Source organism: Colossoma macropomum, unplaced genomic scaffold (genome assembly GCF_904425465.1).
Source record: "Colossoma macropomum unplaced genomic scaffold, Colossoma_macropomum, whole genome shotgun sequence".
In the NCBI taxonomy this organism is placed as follows: domain Eukaryota; kingdom Metazoa; phylum Chordata; class Actinopteri; order Characiformes; family Serrasalmidae; genus Colossoma; species Colossoma macropomum.
Genome location: NW_023494795.1, coordinates 19,232,412 through 19,249,603, shown reverse-complemented (window position 1 = coordinate 19,249,603; position 17,192 = coordinate 19,232,412). Strand labels below are relative to the sequence as shown.

Genomic DNA, 17,192 nt, shown 5'->3' with positions numbered 1-17,192 from the left:
AGCAATAACAATGGCCAAGACTGTTACTGAGACAGTAAAATGAATATATCTGGCCATTGTTCAACACCCTCTACTCTGTAGACCACACAAGACCAATAGACATTATTTAACCTTACAGCAAATGAAAAAAGTGTCAGTTTCACTCAGCTTAGGCCTCACTTAGGGCTGCATTTACAATGGGAACTGCTCACATAAAACCAATCCAAACAAGAGAGGAGAAGGGAGAAAAACAGAGGCTGGCGCAGGCCTGGGCCAGGCAGCAACATGCCGCCATGCTGGGGCTCCAGGAGTAGGTGCCAGTGGAGTGTGTGTATGCGTGTGTTCATGTGTGTATATGTTTTTGTACATTTTCAGCGTAAAAATGACTTTGTAGAAATGAGATAAAAACAGTTGTACTAAAATGGCCTTGACCTTGCTAAGTGCTTTTACACAAAAGCTTTTCATTAATTTTCTTTTTTTTTTAAACATTTGTTTTTGCTGTTACTAAAGTTATGATTTATGAGCTATGAGTTAAACTTAGAAAAATTTTATTACATATATGCAAATTTCAGAGACCACCTTTTAATTGATTTCCAGTTGAAATGGTAGGAAAAAAGCAAAAAACTAAATATTTAACATAAAATTACACAGAAGCTCCAGCGATTAATATCAGATTTTTCACTGTTTAGCATGCCCACCCTTTGCCTTTATTACAGCTTCCATTCCTTTTGGGAGACTTGCTTTCGGGTTTTCAAAGTAACGTGCAGGGATGTTTTTCCACACTTCCAAAGTTCAGTCTTAGAAGTTGGTTGCCTTTTGTGCTTTGTTTGAATTTGTCTACTTATCAATACTGTCTTTTTGACAAGTGTGCATCCTTTCAGACCCATAGTATTGAGTTGTCTTCTCACAGTGGATGGATGGACAGAAACACCTGTGGATTTTTTCTGATCTGAAGCAGGAGTGGAGCTTGATTCTTTCATCTTTCAAAGATAAAAGCTTTAGTTACTGTTTAGCAGATGGTGACAGTTTTGGTGTCTACCAGGTCTTTCACAGTTGTGAGGAGTTCCATTTTCACTATGCCTTTGAATCATTTTTTGAACCTGGTCTCTGATTTTTGTGTAGTACTGTATAGCTAGTTATGTATGTTAAATAATCATATGGGATGCACTCCACATCCTGACCTTGAATAAATGCAAATATGTGTGTGTAAAAGGAGGCTGTGGACACCGAATCTGTGTGTGTGTCTGCTCTTGATAGCCACTGTGCACATCAGAGCTGCATCATTTCAGCTCAGGAAATACTGATGGCGCTCTGTTAGGAGTCACACTGCTTTCATACGAGCGTGGAGGTGATGAAGGAGTGTGCCTGCGGTTTGAAAAGGGCTGAGGGCTCTTGTAGCTTGTGTGTGCGTGTGTGTGCGTGCGTGTGTGTGTGTCTGCACGTGTATGTGAATGTGTGTGTATACCCTTTCCCGGCCTGGCTTGCCTCCTAAAGCCTGAAATGCAAAGACCACACAGACACCTGGCAGCTCTCCACAACAGTCAGACTCTCTCTCTCACTCTCTTTCTCTCTCTCACTCTCTCTCTGTCTCTCGCTGTCTCTCTCTAGTTTTCCCCTAAAACCTCATTGAGCTCTGGCGGCTGGCTGTCACCCATGCTGTCTTTTTTCCTGCTGCTCTTTTTCACTTTTCTGCTGCTTGCTCTATCACTCTTACAGCAAAAGAAACATCCAGCTGCACCGGTGAAAGCTCTCCTGGTGCCACAGAAAAAAAAGAAGAAATGTCTTCATCTACTTCTCTGTCTCTTCCAGTTAGGATATTTACTCACCTCAAATGTCCCCTCATCAAGTCATCATTACTGTTCTGTCAAAATCAGTTACTTTGCTTACGTAACTTTAGGGACATACTGATATAGAATTTCTGGGCCGATCCGATAATAAAAAGTAATTATCTTCTGATTATTGCTGGTAATGATACCAATTTTTTATTTGTGTATGTATGTATGTATTTATTTATTTATTCATCATTTTAAAACAACTTCAACCTATAATCCCTAAATACAGTGCAGCTAACATGAAAAAGGTTAAATCTGATCATTGATTAATTTAATTAAAGCTCTGTTCTGGTGCCCTATGTGTGAGGTAGCGGTGTTATCTACAATATTTAATTGAGTTGTAAATTATGGTAATTCATGCAAACACCAGCCAAAAAAGGGGGTGCTAAATTATTGGTTATGATTATCCACTGTAATTTTGATATTGGGCCGATGATAATAATAATAATAATAATAACAATGAAATTTGTCGGCACATAATATATTGTCAGCCAATATATTGTGTGTCTATTTTGCTTTATTCACAGAGCAGCCTAGGTCAGCCCATCCGCGTCTGTCCATTTATCCAGTCCTCTGCCCTCGGAAGCACACTGCTGCTCCCCTAATTTCACTCTTCCTCTGTCAGAGCTGCTGTGTTTGTTTATAGTTAGTCAAAAACGGCCCCATATGCTGATGTGAGCAGCAGGAAAACCTCAGATAATATCTCTTACTTATTTAATTTCTTGCATTGTTTCAGGAGCAGTTTGTCTGCTTACTCAGGGCCCGTGGCTATCAAAGAAGATATGACTACATGGCTAGAGATGTTATCTAGGTATTACCTTGATGGACTCATAAAGAGCCTGGCCTAGACTCTGAAGTCAAGCCTGTGTCAGCTGGAGATTACATATCTCTACTGGTAACATTTGGCTTGGGTCCCATTGGGCTAGTTGAGCATCTGGAATGAATGTGTCCGTGTTTCCGCTCTGTGATTGGACAGGGAAGTGTTGGCTATCAAAAATCTCACCCTGTTGTCTGGGAGATGATGGGAGTGTTTGGGACTTTCCCTCCAGCAGTGATATCATCTGGTTTCCTGGCTCTCTTAAATACCTCCACTCATTCAGACTCACTCCCTGTGCTAATTCCCTGTACAGCAGCTGACAACGCTGCTTAGATTTGGACTCCACATGATGTCTAGAGGTGTGCTGTGGAGGGAGGAGCAAGCCCCCTTTGTTCCTCAATTCCAATATAATCGTGGTACCAAAAATACACATGATGAATTACCATCATTATATACTTTTCGTTTAGAACTATTTCGTGTTAGAACTATTTTAGAGCTATTTAAGCCATAGAACACAAGGCACATGAGTAATAGCAAGGCTGTGATTTGGTTGCACAATCCAAAGATGTGGAGTGTGCTTTTGCTTTCATTCAATTGTTTTGCAGAAATGGAAAATGGAAAGCAAAGAATGTTTTTAATGTTGGCAATTTTATCTCCCATTGAAGTATATTACTGTGAAGAAGTCAGACACCATTCTTCATTTATTTAATTTTCAGTCAAAACAGCCATTAAGTACGCATTAAGTAAGTTTTTCAGGTGGTATATCTGAGGAGATTAAATGTAAAATAACTACTTGAAAAACAGTGCATCAAAGGACAATAAGTTAAAAAACAGGAGTTTCCCAAAAATCTAAAAATTAGTCTAAAAATGATTAAACGGTATAGAGATAACAGGACTCTTAACAACTGTGCAACTGGTAGAACACCAAACCTGCCGTCATCAAAGAAACAGTACTTAAACCTTTCATGTTTGAGAGAGATGAGAAGAGGTCATACTTGGAGAAGACAGTTCAACACAATGGGTTTGGAAGGATATGTAGCTGTCAGGAAGTCATTACCAAGTAAAGGAAACCAAATCAAGAAAAAAAAGATTTCTTTGAAAAACTAAAAGCAAGTCACCAGAAAAAAGCTGTAATGAAGGCGGAGTGGACATACTAAATACTGAACAAAGTCATATTGTAGTTAGTTGTTGAGGTTTCTTTGTAGTTTTTGGTTAATATATGTTTTCTGAATTCTTCCTGATGCTAAAAAATTAATTACTTCTACACTCTTAAAAAAGTTCTTAAAGGGTTCTTTAGTAAAGAAAATGCTTCTATAAAGAACCATGAACACTCAAAGAACCCTTTGCATGATTAAAGGGCCTTTGCATCATAAAAGGGTTTTGATTGATGGAGAATGTGCTGTAGATGGTTCTATATAGAACCTTTTTGAAAAGGTTTCCTAATAGCACCCGAAAGGGTTCTTCCATTGTTACAAGCTTGACATCGTAACAATAGAAGAACCCTTTTGGGTGCTATATAAAACCCTTTTCAAAAAGGTTCCATATAGATCCATATATAGCACATTCTGAAGAACTCTTTCATGATGCAAAGAACCCTCAGGCAAAGGGTTCTTTGAGTGTTCATGGTTCTTTATAGAACCATTTTCTTTACGAAATGACCCTTAAAAACCATTGTTTCAAAGAGTGCTTTTAAGAACAGTTTTGACCGGAAATTAATTAAATGAAGGTTGGCCTCTGACTTTTGCACATTACTGTAGTTCCTCCACTAAGTACCTTGTTGTTACTTGGCAACTAGTTCCTGTGAGATGATACGGTACACAGACACAGACATAACACACATTTCAACTAAACTGATGGATGGAACTAACATATAAATGTGGTGTATCTGTGGTAATTCATGAACCATAAAAACTGCAAAAATGTTTTTCTTACAACAGGAGAACCTCAAGTTTACATCTTCATATTAAATGGCCTTCAGTCGATTTTGCCTTATATCACAAGTTCACTTCCCACCATAGTCTGGCTCTATGGCCAAAGGGTAAAGTTCTGTATGTTTGAGTTGATGTTGCGTGTCTCGAACCCCCTAGTGAAATGTAAATATTGCTCTCCCTCCCTAACTGCAATAACATGTGCAGTGCTTGAGGGAGTCTTCCGCAGACCCTGCTCAGCACTGCTCGAGGAGCCGTCAGCACATCCAGGGCTCCTAATTTACTGTTGATGAGGGTCCGCTCCGTCTCCCAGCACAGAACATCGCTTTTTATATGAAGCTCCAGGAAAGAAGTCTGCACAAAGCACATCTTTGTCCACTCTTTTTCCAAACTTCAATTTATTTTAGTATCAGTGCCTGGGCACAGCTTGTGGCAAAAAAATTACAGTGAGACATACAAATTGGCCTTGTGCATAAGGGCATGATTTGCACTCTATGGGAGTTTGAGTTCCATTTATGTTGCTATGCTCACTGGCTTTAATTGTATTCACAAATGGATAATGCAATAATCAGATACAAAACTAATGGCATAGTGGGTCTGTAGTGTGTATAACATCTAATCTGCCATCTACTGTCTACTGTATCTGTGATGCATGTGCTGTTAGAAAGAAGTAATCTCTCCCTCTCTCCGTAGATTGTATGTTGCTTCTTTGTTCTCTGAGCGTAGTCAGATTAGCCCAGATCCTGTTTTAGCTGGCCCTTTCTGTGCCAACTGGACAGGTTCCAGCTTCAGCAGGAGTTTTTCTCTCTCTCCTGTTTGATATTTACTTTACTGCCTTCTCGGGGAAGCTGGTGCGGGCCTAGACAGACAAACAGGGCTGTTTTAATGGGAGAGGGAGGTGGGGGTAGTTCTGCTCAGGGCCTCTCGCTCCTTCCTCTGCTATGGCTAGAGCAGGCGCAGGGCACCTGTGGGCCCTTAAACAGCCTTGTTATGGCTCTCCTGTAAAGTATTTAGCAGTATGGGCCCATTGTGCCCACAGATCCCACTGATGGGGCACTGAAGGAAGGATGAGAGTCTGTGATTACGCTGTAAAAGTTCCGTCTCGCTAGACAGCAGAAGGTGTTTAACTTTTATGCTAGCATGCCTGCATGGCACATAGCTGCCTCCATCACTTCTGCAGTCTGAACCTGCTGTAGGGATGACCGTTTAACTGTTTTTGCTATTCAAATGTCTGCATTTTTAAACTACTAGCATTCAGATACCCCAGTGAGATAAAATTTCATAGTGGTACAGTAGCACCTATAGCTAGCTTAAGAAATTATCTGAATGTGACTGTTTAGTTGATTTAGTGATTCATCTTTTGTGTTTTAAGTGTATGCGATTTAACATGTTATGAGCTAACCTACAGAACAGTAACTCAGAGCCACATGGTTTACACTGTACAAATGGAGCATTTTTTGTTTAAAAGAGTTTCATATATACAGGGAGATTCGCTCAAAAGAGGCCCTGAATATTCTGTTGTAACTCCTGTTAGGATGAAGCAATCTGAACCAAAAAAATACGCTACATACCTTGACGTATGTGTAATCGATTGCATTACATGTGATGCTGGAATTGATCTCCATTTTCTGCCAGACATATTTCGACACGGCACTCCATGTTCCTGAACGTATCGGCAAGCATTAGAGAGGTTAAACGTCGCTCCAACGCAGGGGCATCCTGGCTTGTTTGAAGCTCCATATACTGAGGAGCACATTGCACATTGTTTCGTTCAGATTGCTTCGTCCTAACAAGAGTTATTACAAAATATTCGGGGCCTCTTTTGAATGAATCTCCCTGTATTTCCACTTAAATGTTGCAATTTTACTTAACATTAGACACAACAAGAAGCTGACTTCAGCTTCGTGACTTTTTAGTGTTTGGCAGTTTCTCGTTGCAGATTAAACATATCAGGAAACCAGCTGGAGTGCTTATAAATGCAAATATGTCTGCCCATTCGTCTTTAATTATCAATTATTTTGTTGTGGAGCCATAAGAGGGCAGTAAAAGAGCCGCACGTGGCTCTGGAAGCGCATGTTGCCGACCCCTGTACTAAAACATAGTGTTTTCTTAAATTACCGTATGTTATTGGGTTTTCTATTCAGCTGTAAACATCACCTGTAGTGGTTTACAGTAAAGTAACGGCAACTGGGCTTTAACAAATGATTTAATTCTTGGTAATTTTGATTATATGTTTAGTTTACCATACTTTTTGGTTTAGAGAATGTACTGTATGTACTCTTTAGTTGTTAAAACATGCCCAGTAATACTACAATGCAAAACGTTTGTTGTTTTAACTTAAAAAGTAATTTTCCTGCTTTAAATTTAGTAATATCAATAATAATAATAAGTTAACAGAACTATTAGCTGTTGTACATTCTATTAAGTAATTACTTGAAGTTGAATAAAATCATAAGACAGCCAATTTACTTACTTTTTTTACATTAAAATTCTAAATAGTTTTTACAGTATGTAGAAATGCAGGCATTTACTACTTTTAATAGTTCCTATAATTTTAATGCCATATAATCACAGTAAAATGTCTTTTAGTCCAATACTGTATATTCTATTATACATTTTTTATACATGTTTGCACAATTTATTTTATTTTTTTATTTTATTTTAACTTCACATGCCACAACATTCAAATATTCAATAAAGTACGCAAAAATGTGAGATGAGACATCCATATATTAAAATAAAGCCACATATCCTTACCAGCATGGACAGTGCTGGAAAAATGTGAAGCAAAGCTAAAGTATGTTGAGCAGCTCTCGTGTGGAAGCTCTTTTGACTGCATATGGCAGAGTGATACACACAAGAGTACGTTCTAGATTAATAAGCCAAGCTGAATATGCCAAAGGACTGAATGAAATGCTCATTCAGAAGGAAATGGAACACCTGTCTCATTTTTATCCATCACAAGCCATCTGAGAAGCTGGCATGGTCCAAAATGGCAGTTAGCTAGGCCTGTACCTATTAATACAGATGAGAGATTGTATTAGACAGAGACAAAGACAGCAGGCTTTATAGAACCATTAATGAATTACAGTTTTGGCATTTAAGGTCCAAAAGGTCCTTGTGCTACAGCAAAACACCATATTTCTGTCACTGAGTTGCCACTGTGAGGATTTACTGTGTTAGTGTAATGAATAATTCAGACAAAGCCAAAGCCCTTACTAGTAATTTATCTACTTTTTCAGACACCACAGCAATATCTATAATTTAGAAGGAGTGTAAATGGTTTATAGCTGTTGCCTTTTGTAATTGTTGCTGTGCATTCTGTATTGTATGACTGATGTGATATTATTTGTGGTATAAATATGGTGATGATGACAGTCCTGCCCTGAACTCAGCAGCATCAGCTCATGTGCGGTCTTTTCTAAATTTCAGGGCACCGGCCGAAGTTGGATGACTCTCCCAAGCCGGGCCTGTTCTCCGACCGCCTGAGCGAGATAGAACGCCTCCGGCAGACTACCATGAGAGTCGCCGTGCCAACGCAAACTCCACGACCCTCCCTCAATACCCCCAACTCCTTTTCTCCTCAGGGCCAGAGCCAGATTTCAGGTATGGGCAAGATTAAACTTTACTCCCTATTATTGCCTCTGCTGAACTTTACCATTATTGTTTAAGGCATCTTCTATATAGACGGCCTACAATTTTAACCCTATACACTTAAGGGCCCATATGTGGTCCACATATAATTTCTCCTTCTCATAACTACACAACTGAAAACAATACTGAATAGTTCTTAGTAGTTAGTCAGTAATAGGTCTTATTTTTAGTAACTGAATAATAAGCCTACATCAATTGAAGTAATGAATTGAATTTACTTGATTTAAATGCAATTTCGTCATTTTAGTTAACTTACTTTTGGCAATAATTAGTTAATGTGTTAATGTAATATATTTTATTCATATGGTCATATAGACATGACATACAGATTTGAGTAAATTCAGTGCATCACTTTTATCAGTGTAGGGTTAAAGAGGTTAAGATTAATAACAGAATAATAAACCAGAATCATGTAAACTTAGAAAAGTAGTTTGTCTTTCTCTGTCTATTACATCAGAGCCTTAGCCACTCTGGTGTCACTCACTCAAAAGTAAAGGTGAACTCTAGCACGCAGAGGTTTGTGGAAGCTGAAATATCACACTGTGAGGTGATGGAGAAGTGGAAACACTGTGAGTTCAGTGCTCAGTATATGTAGAGAAGAAGGCACATATTCTTGCCTGTGTGTTGTTACTATACATGACTGTGCTGCACCGGACAGAATAAGTAAAAGCAACGTAGATGGGTCGGACTGCAAAGCAGCATTTTTTATATATATATATATATATATATATATATATATAAGGATTTCATCAGCTGTTGTTGGGGTGACGGTAGGTAGCACCCGAAAATAGATGTAGGTTATTATTCTAAACTTATTCTAAAAAAGGTTAAAATACAGTACTGTGCAAAAATCAGAGAGCACCCTTTTATTTATTTCACTTCCAGTCAAAACAGCCATTAAGTAAGATTTTTTTAGCATCAGGGAAAAAAGCAGAAAACGTATGTAACATAAATGATATACAACTATGTATAATATATTTAATGTGTATTTAGTGTGACCACCCTATACCTTTATCATAGCTTCCATTTTTTATTGGAGACTTGCTTTAAGTTTTTCAAAGAAATATTTTACCAAACCTCATATCTCAGTTTTTGACATTTTTCAGTTTTTGACATAATTTGAAAATACCTGTTATATTATACCCTTTATATTATATGTAAATTTCATGATGAATGGACTAAAAGAAACGACCCCAAATCACTTAGAAAAAGGTCTGGCTCCACTGACTTACAATAAAAGTAAAGTGTGTTTTTTCCTTCTCCTGTAAAGTTACCATTTTGGAGACACGAGGTTTTACATATATACATATTCTGATTATCGGAATTGGCGCTTGAACTTGCTTCCTTGCTGATAAAGTCCTTTTTATTATGTATGCGCATATCTAATGCAATCACGATAAAAAAAAAGCAGCAACTGGCCAAATGCACTTAGTCATATAATTTCTCTCACTCTAGCCAGATAAACGTGACTCGTACGTGCAGCTCAAGCCCTGCCCAAAATATCACATATGTTTGAGAGTGAGGTTTCTGTGCATAGGAGCAGACGCAGTGTGCAGACCGAGGCTGCTTCTGTAGCGGTTTGAACACATTCGCAATATGTGTGCCTATAGCGGAGCAGTAAATTATTTTTTAAATCATAACGTATCATTTTACATTTAAAAAATCTTATACACAATTTCTGCACATTTTCATTTCTGTTTTCACTACAGACAGTAACACACAGCTGCAGCTCGCTACTTCCAAAGATTCAACCATTTAGCTTAGGCTAAATTGGCCAGTTCCATCTAATAATGCATCGCATTTTCAAGAGCCAGTCAGAATACATCTGATACATTCAACATATTCCTCTACTGCTTGCTTTCATATAAAATACATTTTAGGTTGAACAACAAAATTAAATAGACTTGTTAACATTTATAATAATTTGAAAATACCTACTTGTCCTTTTTGGGCCAAAAGAATTCTTTTTGTTTCTTTCGTGAGAGAGAAATTTGCAAGGCAAGTTTGAGTAGTTGCTTATGTGAGTGTCTCTTTAAAGAGGAACACAAGGTCAGTGACAACTTTGGGAGCAGGTTTTGTTGAAAGGAGACAGCTGTAACTCATTGGTTTTAAGACTGTAAAGATAGAGGAGTTGAATTTCTTAATGTTTGGCTTTTTTCATTCTGATTATTCGATTCATTCTCAAAATTACTCAACTACTAATATACCCATAGTGGCAGGCTCAATCTACATGGAAAATGGATAAATAAATGGACATTTTGACTGGAAATTAAATAAATGCAGGGAGTCTCTGACATCATTAATTGTTCTATTACAACATGAATTCTGTCGGTGTGCATATAATTGATAATAATTTTGTTAATATAATGTATTTTATTTTTTTGGAAAGTATGTGCACACTTAAGTAAATTCAGTGCATCACTTTGGCACTTAACTGACAAAATGGACAAGGTAAAGAATGGGAAAATGAGATCATGTAGGGTTTAATCTGAAAAAATAACCTTCCTTCTCTTTGTTTGATCACACTTGGTCAGACCACCGCCAGTCGCAGTCTTCCCCTCCATGGTTTAATGAGCAAGCATACCCATCGTACCTGAGCCCCATGGCATCCCCCTCGGTGCACTCCACCACCCCTCTGTCCTCCAGCCGCGCCACCGGCCTGCCCTCCATCAGCGACGTGCCCCGCCGCCTCCCAGGTAACCTCCAGCCTCAGCCCCCCTGCAGGTGCGGCCCCTTCCCCTCTTGCCCTACATTGCCCTGGCCTGGGATCCATGGGGGGGCACATACTTTTAGCCATTAAGCTCTGTTTTTACATAGCTTTGAAATTACTTGCTTATCTTATGGTGCGTCAAAGTTGTGTTAAAGCGTTGCGTTTCACTCAGTGTTCAGACCTTAATCTATTACAAATGTAATCTGACATTAGCTACTTTTTATTGGCTTATTCTGCTGTGGATGTAAAACGAGACTGTCTTGAAACTTCAGCTACTAGCGAGTGATGGGAAGACCTTTTTTTCCTGAAGAGATTGTTTCCTTTTTCCTCCAGCCCCAGTCTTTGATCCTGTGCCGAATATGGTTAATAACAGACTAAGACATAATAACAGGCCAGTGGCGGGCAAATAAAGCAGCTTTATAGCAATATAGTTCCGCAACAGTCTGCCAGGGAATCCAAGCCTAGTTGGTGCAGGAGCTAATATGCTAATTTGTCCTCTTTTGCCCTGCACCTACCCAAACACACAAGTTTAAACCCTAAATGTGGGCCGATGAGTTTCTCCCTCCAAGCACCTGTTTGAGCATGGGCCAGGTGACTATTTTCATACTTTTTTTCTTCCTGCTCTCGATCTCTTTCTTCCATGAGAGCACAGAGCGGCTGCAAGCGATTAAATGAGCGACTCCCTGGTGCGAGTGGTGCTTGGCAGCTTTTGGATGCATGCCACCTGCCCTGTCAGGTTCAATTAGTCTGGTTATGTCAGCCCATAGCATGTAGCACAGCATACTCAATGCCCTCGCTGCTAATAACAGCCATTATGTGAGATAAGGCCAGCGCTGTTTGACACATTCAGTTGCCAGCCAAGCAAACAATAGTTAAAAAAAATCATCCTGTAAATTGCGGACGCTGTTGTCAAATGTCATTACATTCTGTCGTTGACTGAGGTTGACAATGTAATACTTGCTAAAAGTACATTTGCCATGCATGACAAACTTTGTTGCAAAACAAACTTTTGCTTAGTGCTTCTTAAGCAGGAAGGGCCTACTAGGATGTACAGAGTTAGCATCTGGTTTTGAGTCCAGCGCTGTCTCTTCTCAAGTATTGTGGCGTCTAACATCAGCGACTGTTTAAATGCAGCCTAAACATAGCGTTTATGTGTACATGTGTGCGTAAAAAAGGGGGGGGGTTGGTGCTTTTAGCCATTCTGCCCATTATTCAGAGCACACCCTCTTTGTTGCCTGAGGCTACAAAACCATTATTCTGAATAGCTCAAATCAAAGAAGTTTAATATAAAGGAGAAAGAGAGTCAGAATGGGGGCGGGGGGGTTACATTTGGCGTTCAGGACACAGGAGCGCGAGCGACAATCCATGCCTCCGCAACGCACCCACACATAATCATAGTCCCCCTGAGTGTAGACATGGTGACAGGAAAGACGCCTTGTGATTTATGATAAGAGTGCTGCGCCTGGGAAATGGGGGCGGGGGGTGCGTTTTTTTTTTCTCCTCTCCCTCACTTTTTGGCACAATGCTGGTGCTAGGAGCGGCCCATTAGTGGTTTGTGATTTCTGAGGCGAACGGGAGAGCGAATGAAGGACAGAGGGCCGGATGGACGAGGTTCTAGCCTGGGCTCAGAGTAAAGGAGATACCAGGAGCCCACATCTGAGACCAAGTCTGTCTCCTTGCGATGCTTTGCGCTCCCCTCAAAAGTGTTTCCAAATGTGTGACTACTTATGCAACGCGACTGCATTTTAAGCATACTCCATAGCCAAGTCAATGTGGACACACACACAATTTGCCAAAGTGATATGCATACCTAAGTATACACAGACCAATTTAAACATGTGCAGACACACATAAACAGGAATATAAATAAGCCCGGCGATGTGGACACAGATGAAGAGAGGCACATAAGCATCCACATGAATACACATACACACGAGCTTGTCGAAGAAAATGAAGGAGAAAAGCCATAAACAAGTTCGGACAATCCAGTGACTGTTTGTGGCCTTTTGTTGTGCAGTGCTGTGAGTCGGTCTAAAAGCTGTAGTAAACATCATTTGAATCCTGAAAAAAAAACTAAAAAAAGATTTGTTACAAAATTATGGCAGTCTGCACAGTAGCTACTGGAGCTCACTACAATAAATTCAAGTAACGTTAATCAAATAACGTTTTAAGAATACGAGTTTTAACTAGTTTTAAAGTGATGGCACAAAATAAATTACACAGTTTTCCCCCTTAACCCAACTACCGTTTATCAGCCAAAAACAGGTTTGGTGGCTGAAGTTCTTTAGTTTTCACTGAAGCTACAAGAGTAATGTAATTAACAAGTATGGGAAGCTTATGACCACCAATTCACATCATGCAAACTGCAAGCTTAAATCACCAGAACCGCACTAGGTTGATAAGTAATCTCAAATAGACTTGCTTATGTGGTTTCTGGCACTGTATGACATGCTGTTATCTGTAAAAACTGACAAAAGTGCATTGTATGAGACAATTCCATGTTTTAACTTAAAAAAAAAATAGTAACCTGGTTGCTGAAATGTTTTATTAGTTCGTTGAACTTCATGTAGTAAGTTAACAGAACAATGATCTGTTTTACATTTTGTTAACTTATTATATGAAGTTTACTGAAGTTTAAGGCAAACAGGTTACTAAGATTTTGTTGCTGTCCAAAGGAAAACAAATATCTCCAAAATGGTAACTTTACAGTAGAGGGAAAAAACATTCTTAGCTTTTATTGTAAGTTGATGTAAAGAGATTTTATTCCAAATGATTTTTGAGCATTTCTGTTGATTCGTCCATCATGAAATATTCAGATGATGTAAAGGACAGCTGTTGTGTTCAAATCATGTAGAGAAATAAAAATCGTCAAAATGGAGATACATCGTTTTCTTTTACGATGTTAAGTTAAAATACTGAATACTGATTTTTACTGTGTAGAGAACTACTACTACTGTTTTTAGCTATGCGACATAATCAATTTTTGTCCAGTTTTTGCATAACAGTATGTCATGCATACATAACAACATAATGTGAGACAGTTCATTGTAACTAGTTGGGCACAAAGGGCAGGGGGAGGTCCACATTTTATGCATTTCCCAAATGAGCTGTGTCCCATGATGTCTTGACATCAGGCTGTAGCCTACTGTTGATAGCAGTACAACAACAATGACAACACCAACACAGCAACTTTTTTAACACAAGCTTAACATTCTGATTCAAAATATATCAATGGAAATAACTGTGCACTTGATCAAAGTAATAGCGGATATCAACTGTCACTAAGCAGTGGCTGAAGGGCAGACAACAGCAAACCAGGTATTGTTTTTAATGGTGACTGCCAGTGGCAACATTCCATCACAAGTACAGTTTCCCCAACTTTTGCCATCAACCTCAGCAGTGGAAACAGGATTTAGATTTTTTTTTCTGAAACAGGTGATGAATGCTCGTAGTTCATTCATACATTGCAACAACTGAACTTCAACAAAAACACTCTATTAGAAATATTACTATTACTACTATAACTCCATCACCCCACACATGGACAGAAACGCCAATAATGCTATCACCATGGCAAAATTCATATGGTTTCATGCAGCCATCGGTTTCATACAGCCATTGGCAGCTCTGCTATGAGGTGTAGAATGACGTTTTTTCAGCACTGCAGCACTACATCAACACAGCATTAGAAAGACCGACCTTAGATTAGACAACCTGGCATGTTCAAAAATGATGCAGAGTGTGATGATTTTGACCACAAAAGGAGGAACTGTACAGAAAACAAATTAAAATTATATATCTCAAATATCATTATCTGTAATAAAATAGATGTGTTTGTTAGTTTTTATGATGCTAGTATATGCTATAATGTATGCTATATAAATTTCTAGCTCCAGTGCAAAACTAAAAAAAGCAAACTTCAGACACCAAATATGTCTTGGCTGATCAGTTACATTTGGGGTAAGGAGTATTGTGTAAATTAGCCTTTTTGCGAAACTATGAATATCTGAATGAATTCACATGATTAAGGGTACATCTGCTGTGTTTGTCTGCAGGTTCCACAGACCTGAGTCCTTTCCCTGGGCAGTTTGAGCGCCAGTTTCCTGGTTTCTCCTCCCTCACCGAGAGCCGTTTTTCCAGTCCTCGAATGCACTACCCAGCCACTTTCACCTACACGCCCACCCCAGCCACCACAGGCATGTCCCTAGGTGGTGCCCACTACCACACCTACCTGCCCCCACCCTACCCTGGCTCCACTCAGAGCCAGAGTGGACCCTTCCAGAGCAGCAGCACCCCTTATCTCTATTACGGGGCCTCTTCTGGCTCCTACCAGTTCTCTATGGTCTCAGGGGGAGACCGCTCGCCTTCCAGGATGCTCCCCGCCTGCACTAGCGCTTCCACAGGGATCACCTTAGTCAACCCCAGTCTCCCCGTCCAGGCTGACGGTGGGGGTGGAGTGGAGGACGACGGCAGCCATAGCAACTCCCCCACTGTTCTGAACGCAGCTGGGAGAATGGACGAAGGTGTTTGGCGGCCTTACTGACCAAGAACTATGTTGTGTTAGTGCAACGGAAGCAGGAGCTAAAGGACCCTGTGCCTCTCGCACAGGTGAACTCCAAACCAATGACATGGTTTTAAAGCACAAACCCCACCAGGATTCCCGTCCTACCCATCTGAGCTATTCCCTTTTTGCTTTGTTTGTTTTTAATCTTAAAATATTGTTTGTCATTTTTTGAGTATTTATAGAATGTGTTTTTTTTTTTCCAAAGGAAGTATTTTAAAGCAAACTCTTGTGACAGTTCTTATTTGTATAATTGTAACATAAGGGCCATTACTCTGTAGCTGAAAGCTCTCAGCATCATTTACAGTTAAACAACTACGTAGGGTTTGACTGGTTTGTTAGCTCTCAGTCAAAGCTGTTAGACTTGGCATAAAATCTAGTATTTTACGTACAGTTTGAAGCACTGAGCAGCAGTGGGTTTCAATTGAATTTGACAAACTAAGTTTGTTTTCTAGGACTCATTTCTTTTTTTTAACTTAAGTAATTTAAATTATGCGTGTTTGGTAAGAGGATATTGAGTTTGTAAGTTATAAAGCCATAAATTAAGTAATGTATTTGGAACTTGATTCATAGAGGGAATATTTTTGTAATGCGTCTATGTTCAAGTTGATAATGGAGTTAATACGTAATTTAAGGATAGTTTAATTTTCTGTGCCTTAAGTCTGTTGATTTAACAGGGTTTGGGATATGTTTTTCTACGTCTACGTACACTTCATTATAGAGAAGCTCTATTCTTGTGTAGCAGGTAGGCATGCTAGTCTGAATTATGGCTTTAATGCTTGGTACTTAAAGCTCTGGTACCCTTGTAATGTTTGACTTCAAACCAAAGAGATGGTCACATTAGCTTGAAAATGTTTGTATCGTGCTTCCTGTCATTTGCAGTATGCAGTATGCTCAGATAGATATTTCAGTCAGTGTTAACTTTGTTTAATAAGAAAATGATTACAGTCTGCTCTGAATAAAAAAAAGGGCTATAACCGGAAACCTTTCAAAGACTCTGCACACTAGGAGATCTGCTATGCACCACCTGAAGACTGGATCAGTTTACTGGAACATAGAATGTACCTAATAAATGCCACACACAGTAATGCACAGGCTCAAAATACTGTGTTTGCCTTTGAAATGGTGTTGCTCAGTGTAAAGGCAGCTAAAATAATTCCCAAAGATCATCCATTATTTTTGAGTTTAGATTTTTCAGCTACCTTTGGTACGGTCCTGGATATTACGGTTGCACATAGTTGTTGTCATTGTTTTTAGATTGTTTGTTTCCAGCTAAGAAGATTACATTTGTAATAATAATGTATGGTCTTTATGGCTATCCATTTAAAGCCCTGGTCAGGAGTTGCCGACTTCGCTGTTAGTATTGTCCTTGGTTACAGAGAGTGTATTATTTGTACTAAATAGACTTTTATTGAGTAATTTAACAGATTTTGACAGTGTGTATTATTGTGGTACGAAACACTAGCCTAGCAGCTTCAGTTATTCTTTACTGGGATTTAAAAGAGAATCCCCCTTTTTTCTTTTTTTCATACAGGTGTTGTTACTTACCCTTTACTCAGTTTGATTCTCAGTCAGGCCAGCGGCATTTAGGCTTATCTTTTCATTTGCCTTAACCGGTGCCTTATATCATACACTAAAGATTGCAAAAAACGTAGAAACAGTGTAAGAGGAGCCCTGTGAATCAACTGTAATGATTTCTGAGCACTTGGAT

General features: G+C 39.2%; 1 protein-coding gene across 3 annotated transcripts in view; it reads left to right on the top strand.

Annotated features, from left to right (window-relative positions):
- runx2b (RUNX family transcription factor 2b) overlaps positions 1-15,895 on the top strand; it is a 45,585-nt gene extending 29,690 nt beyond the window's left edge. For 2 of the 3 annotated variants that reach the window (XM_036581737.1, XM_036581738.1), the window contains 3 exons: positions 7,989-8,162; positions 10,745-10,906; positions 14,976-15,895. In XM_036581737.1, coding sequence (XP_036437630.1) covers positions 7,989-8,162; positions 10,745-10,906; positions 14,976-15,463 — 824 coding nt within the window. In that variant the 3' untranslated portion in view covers positions 15,464-15,895. The remainder of the gene's footprint in view (positions 1-7,988; positions 8,163-10,744; positions 10,907-14,975) is intronic. The other variant, XM_036581739.1, reaches the window with a different exon arrangement.
- Positions 15,896-17,192: the final 1,297 nt, after the last annotated feature.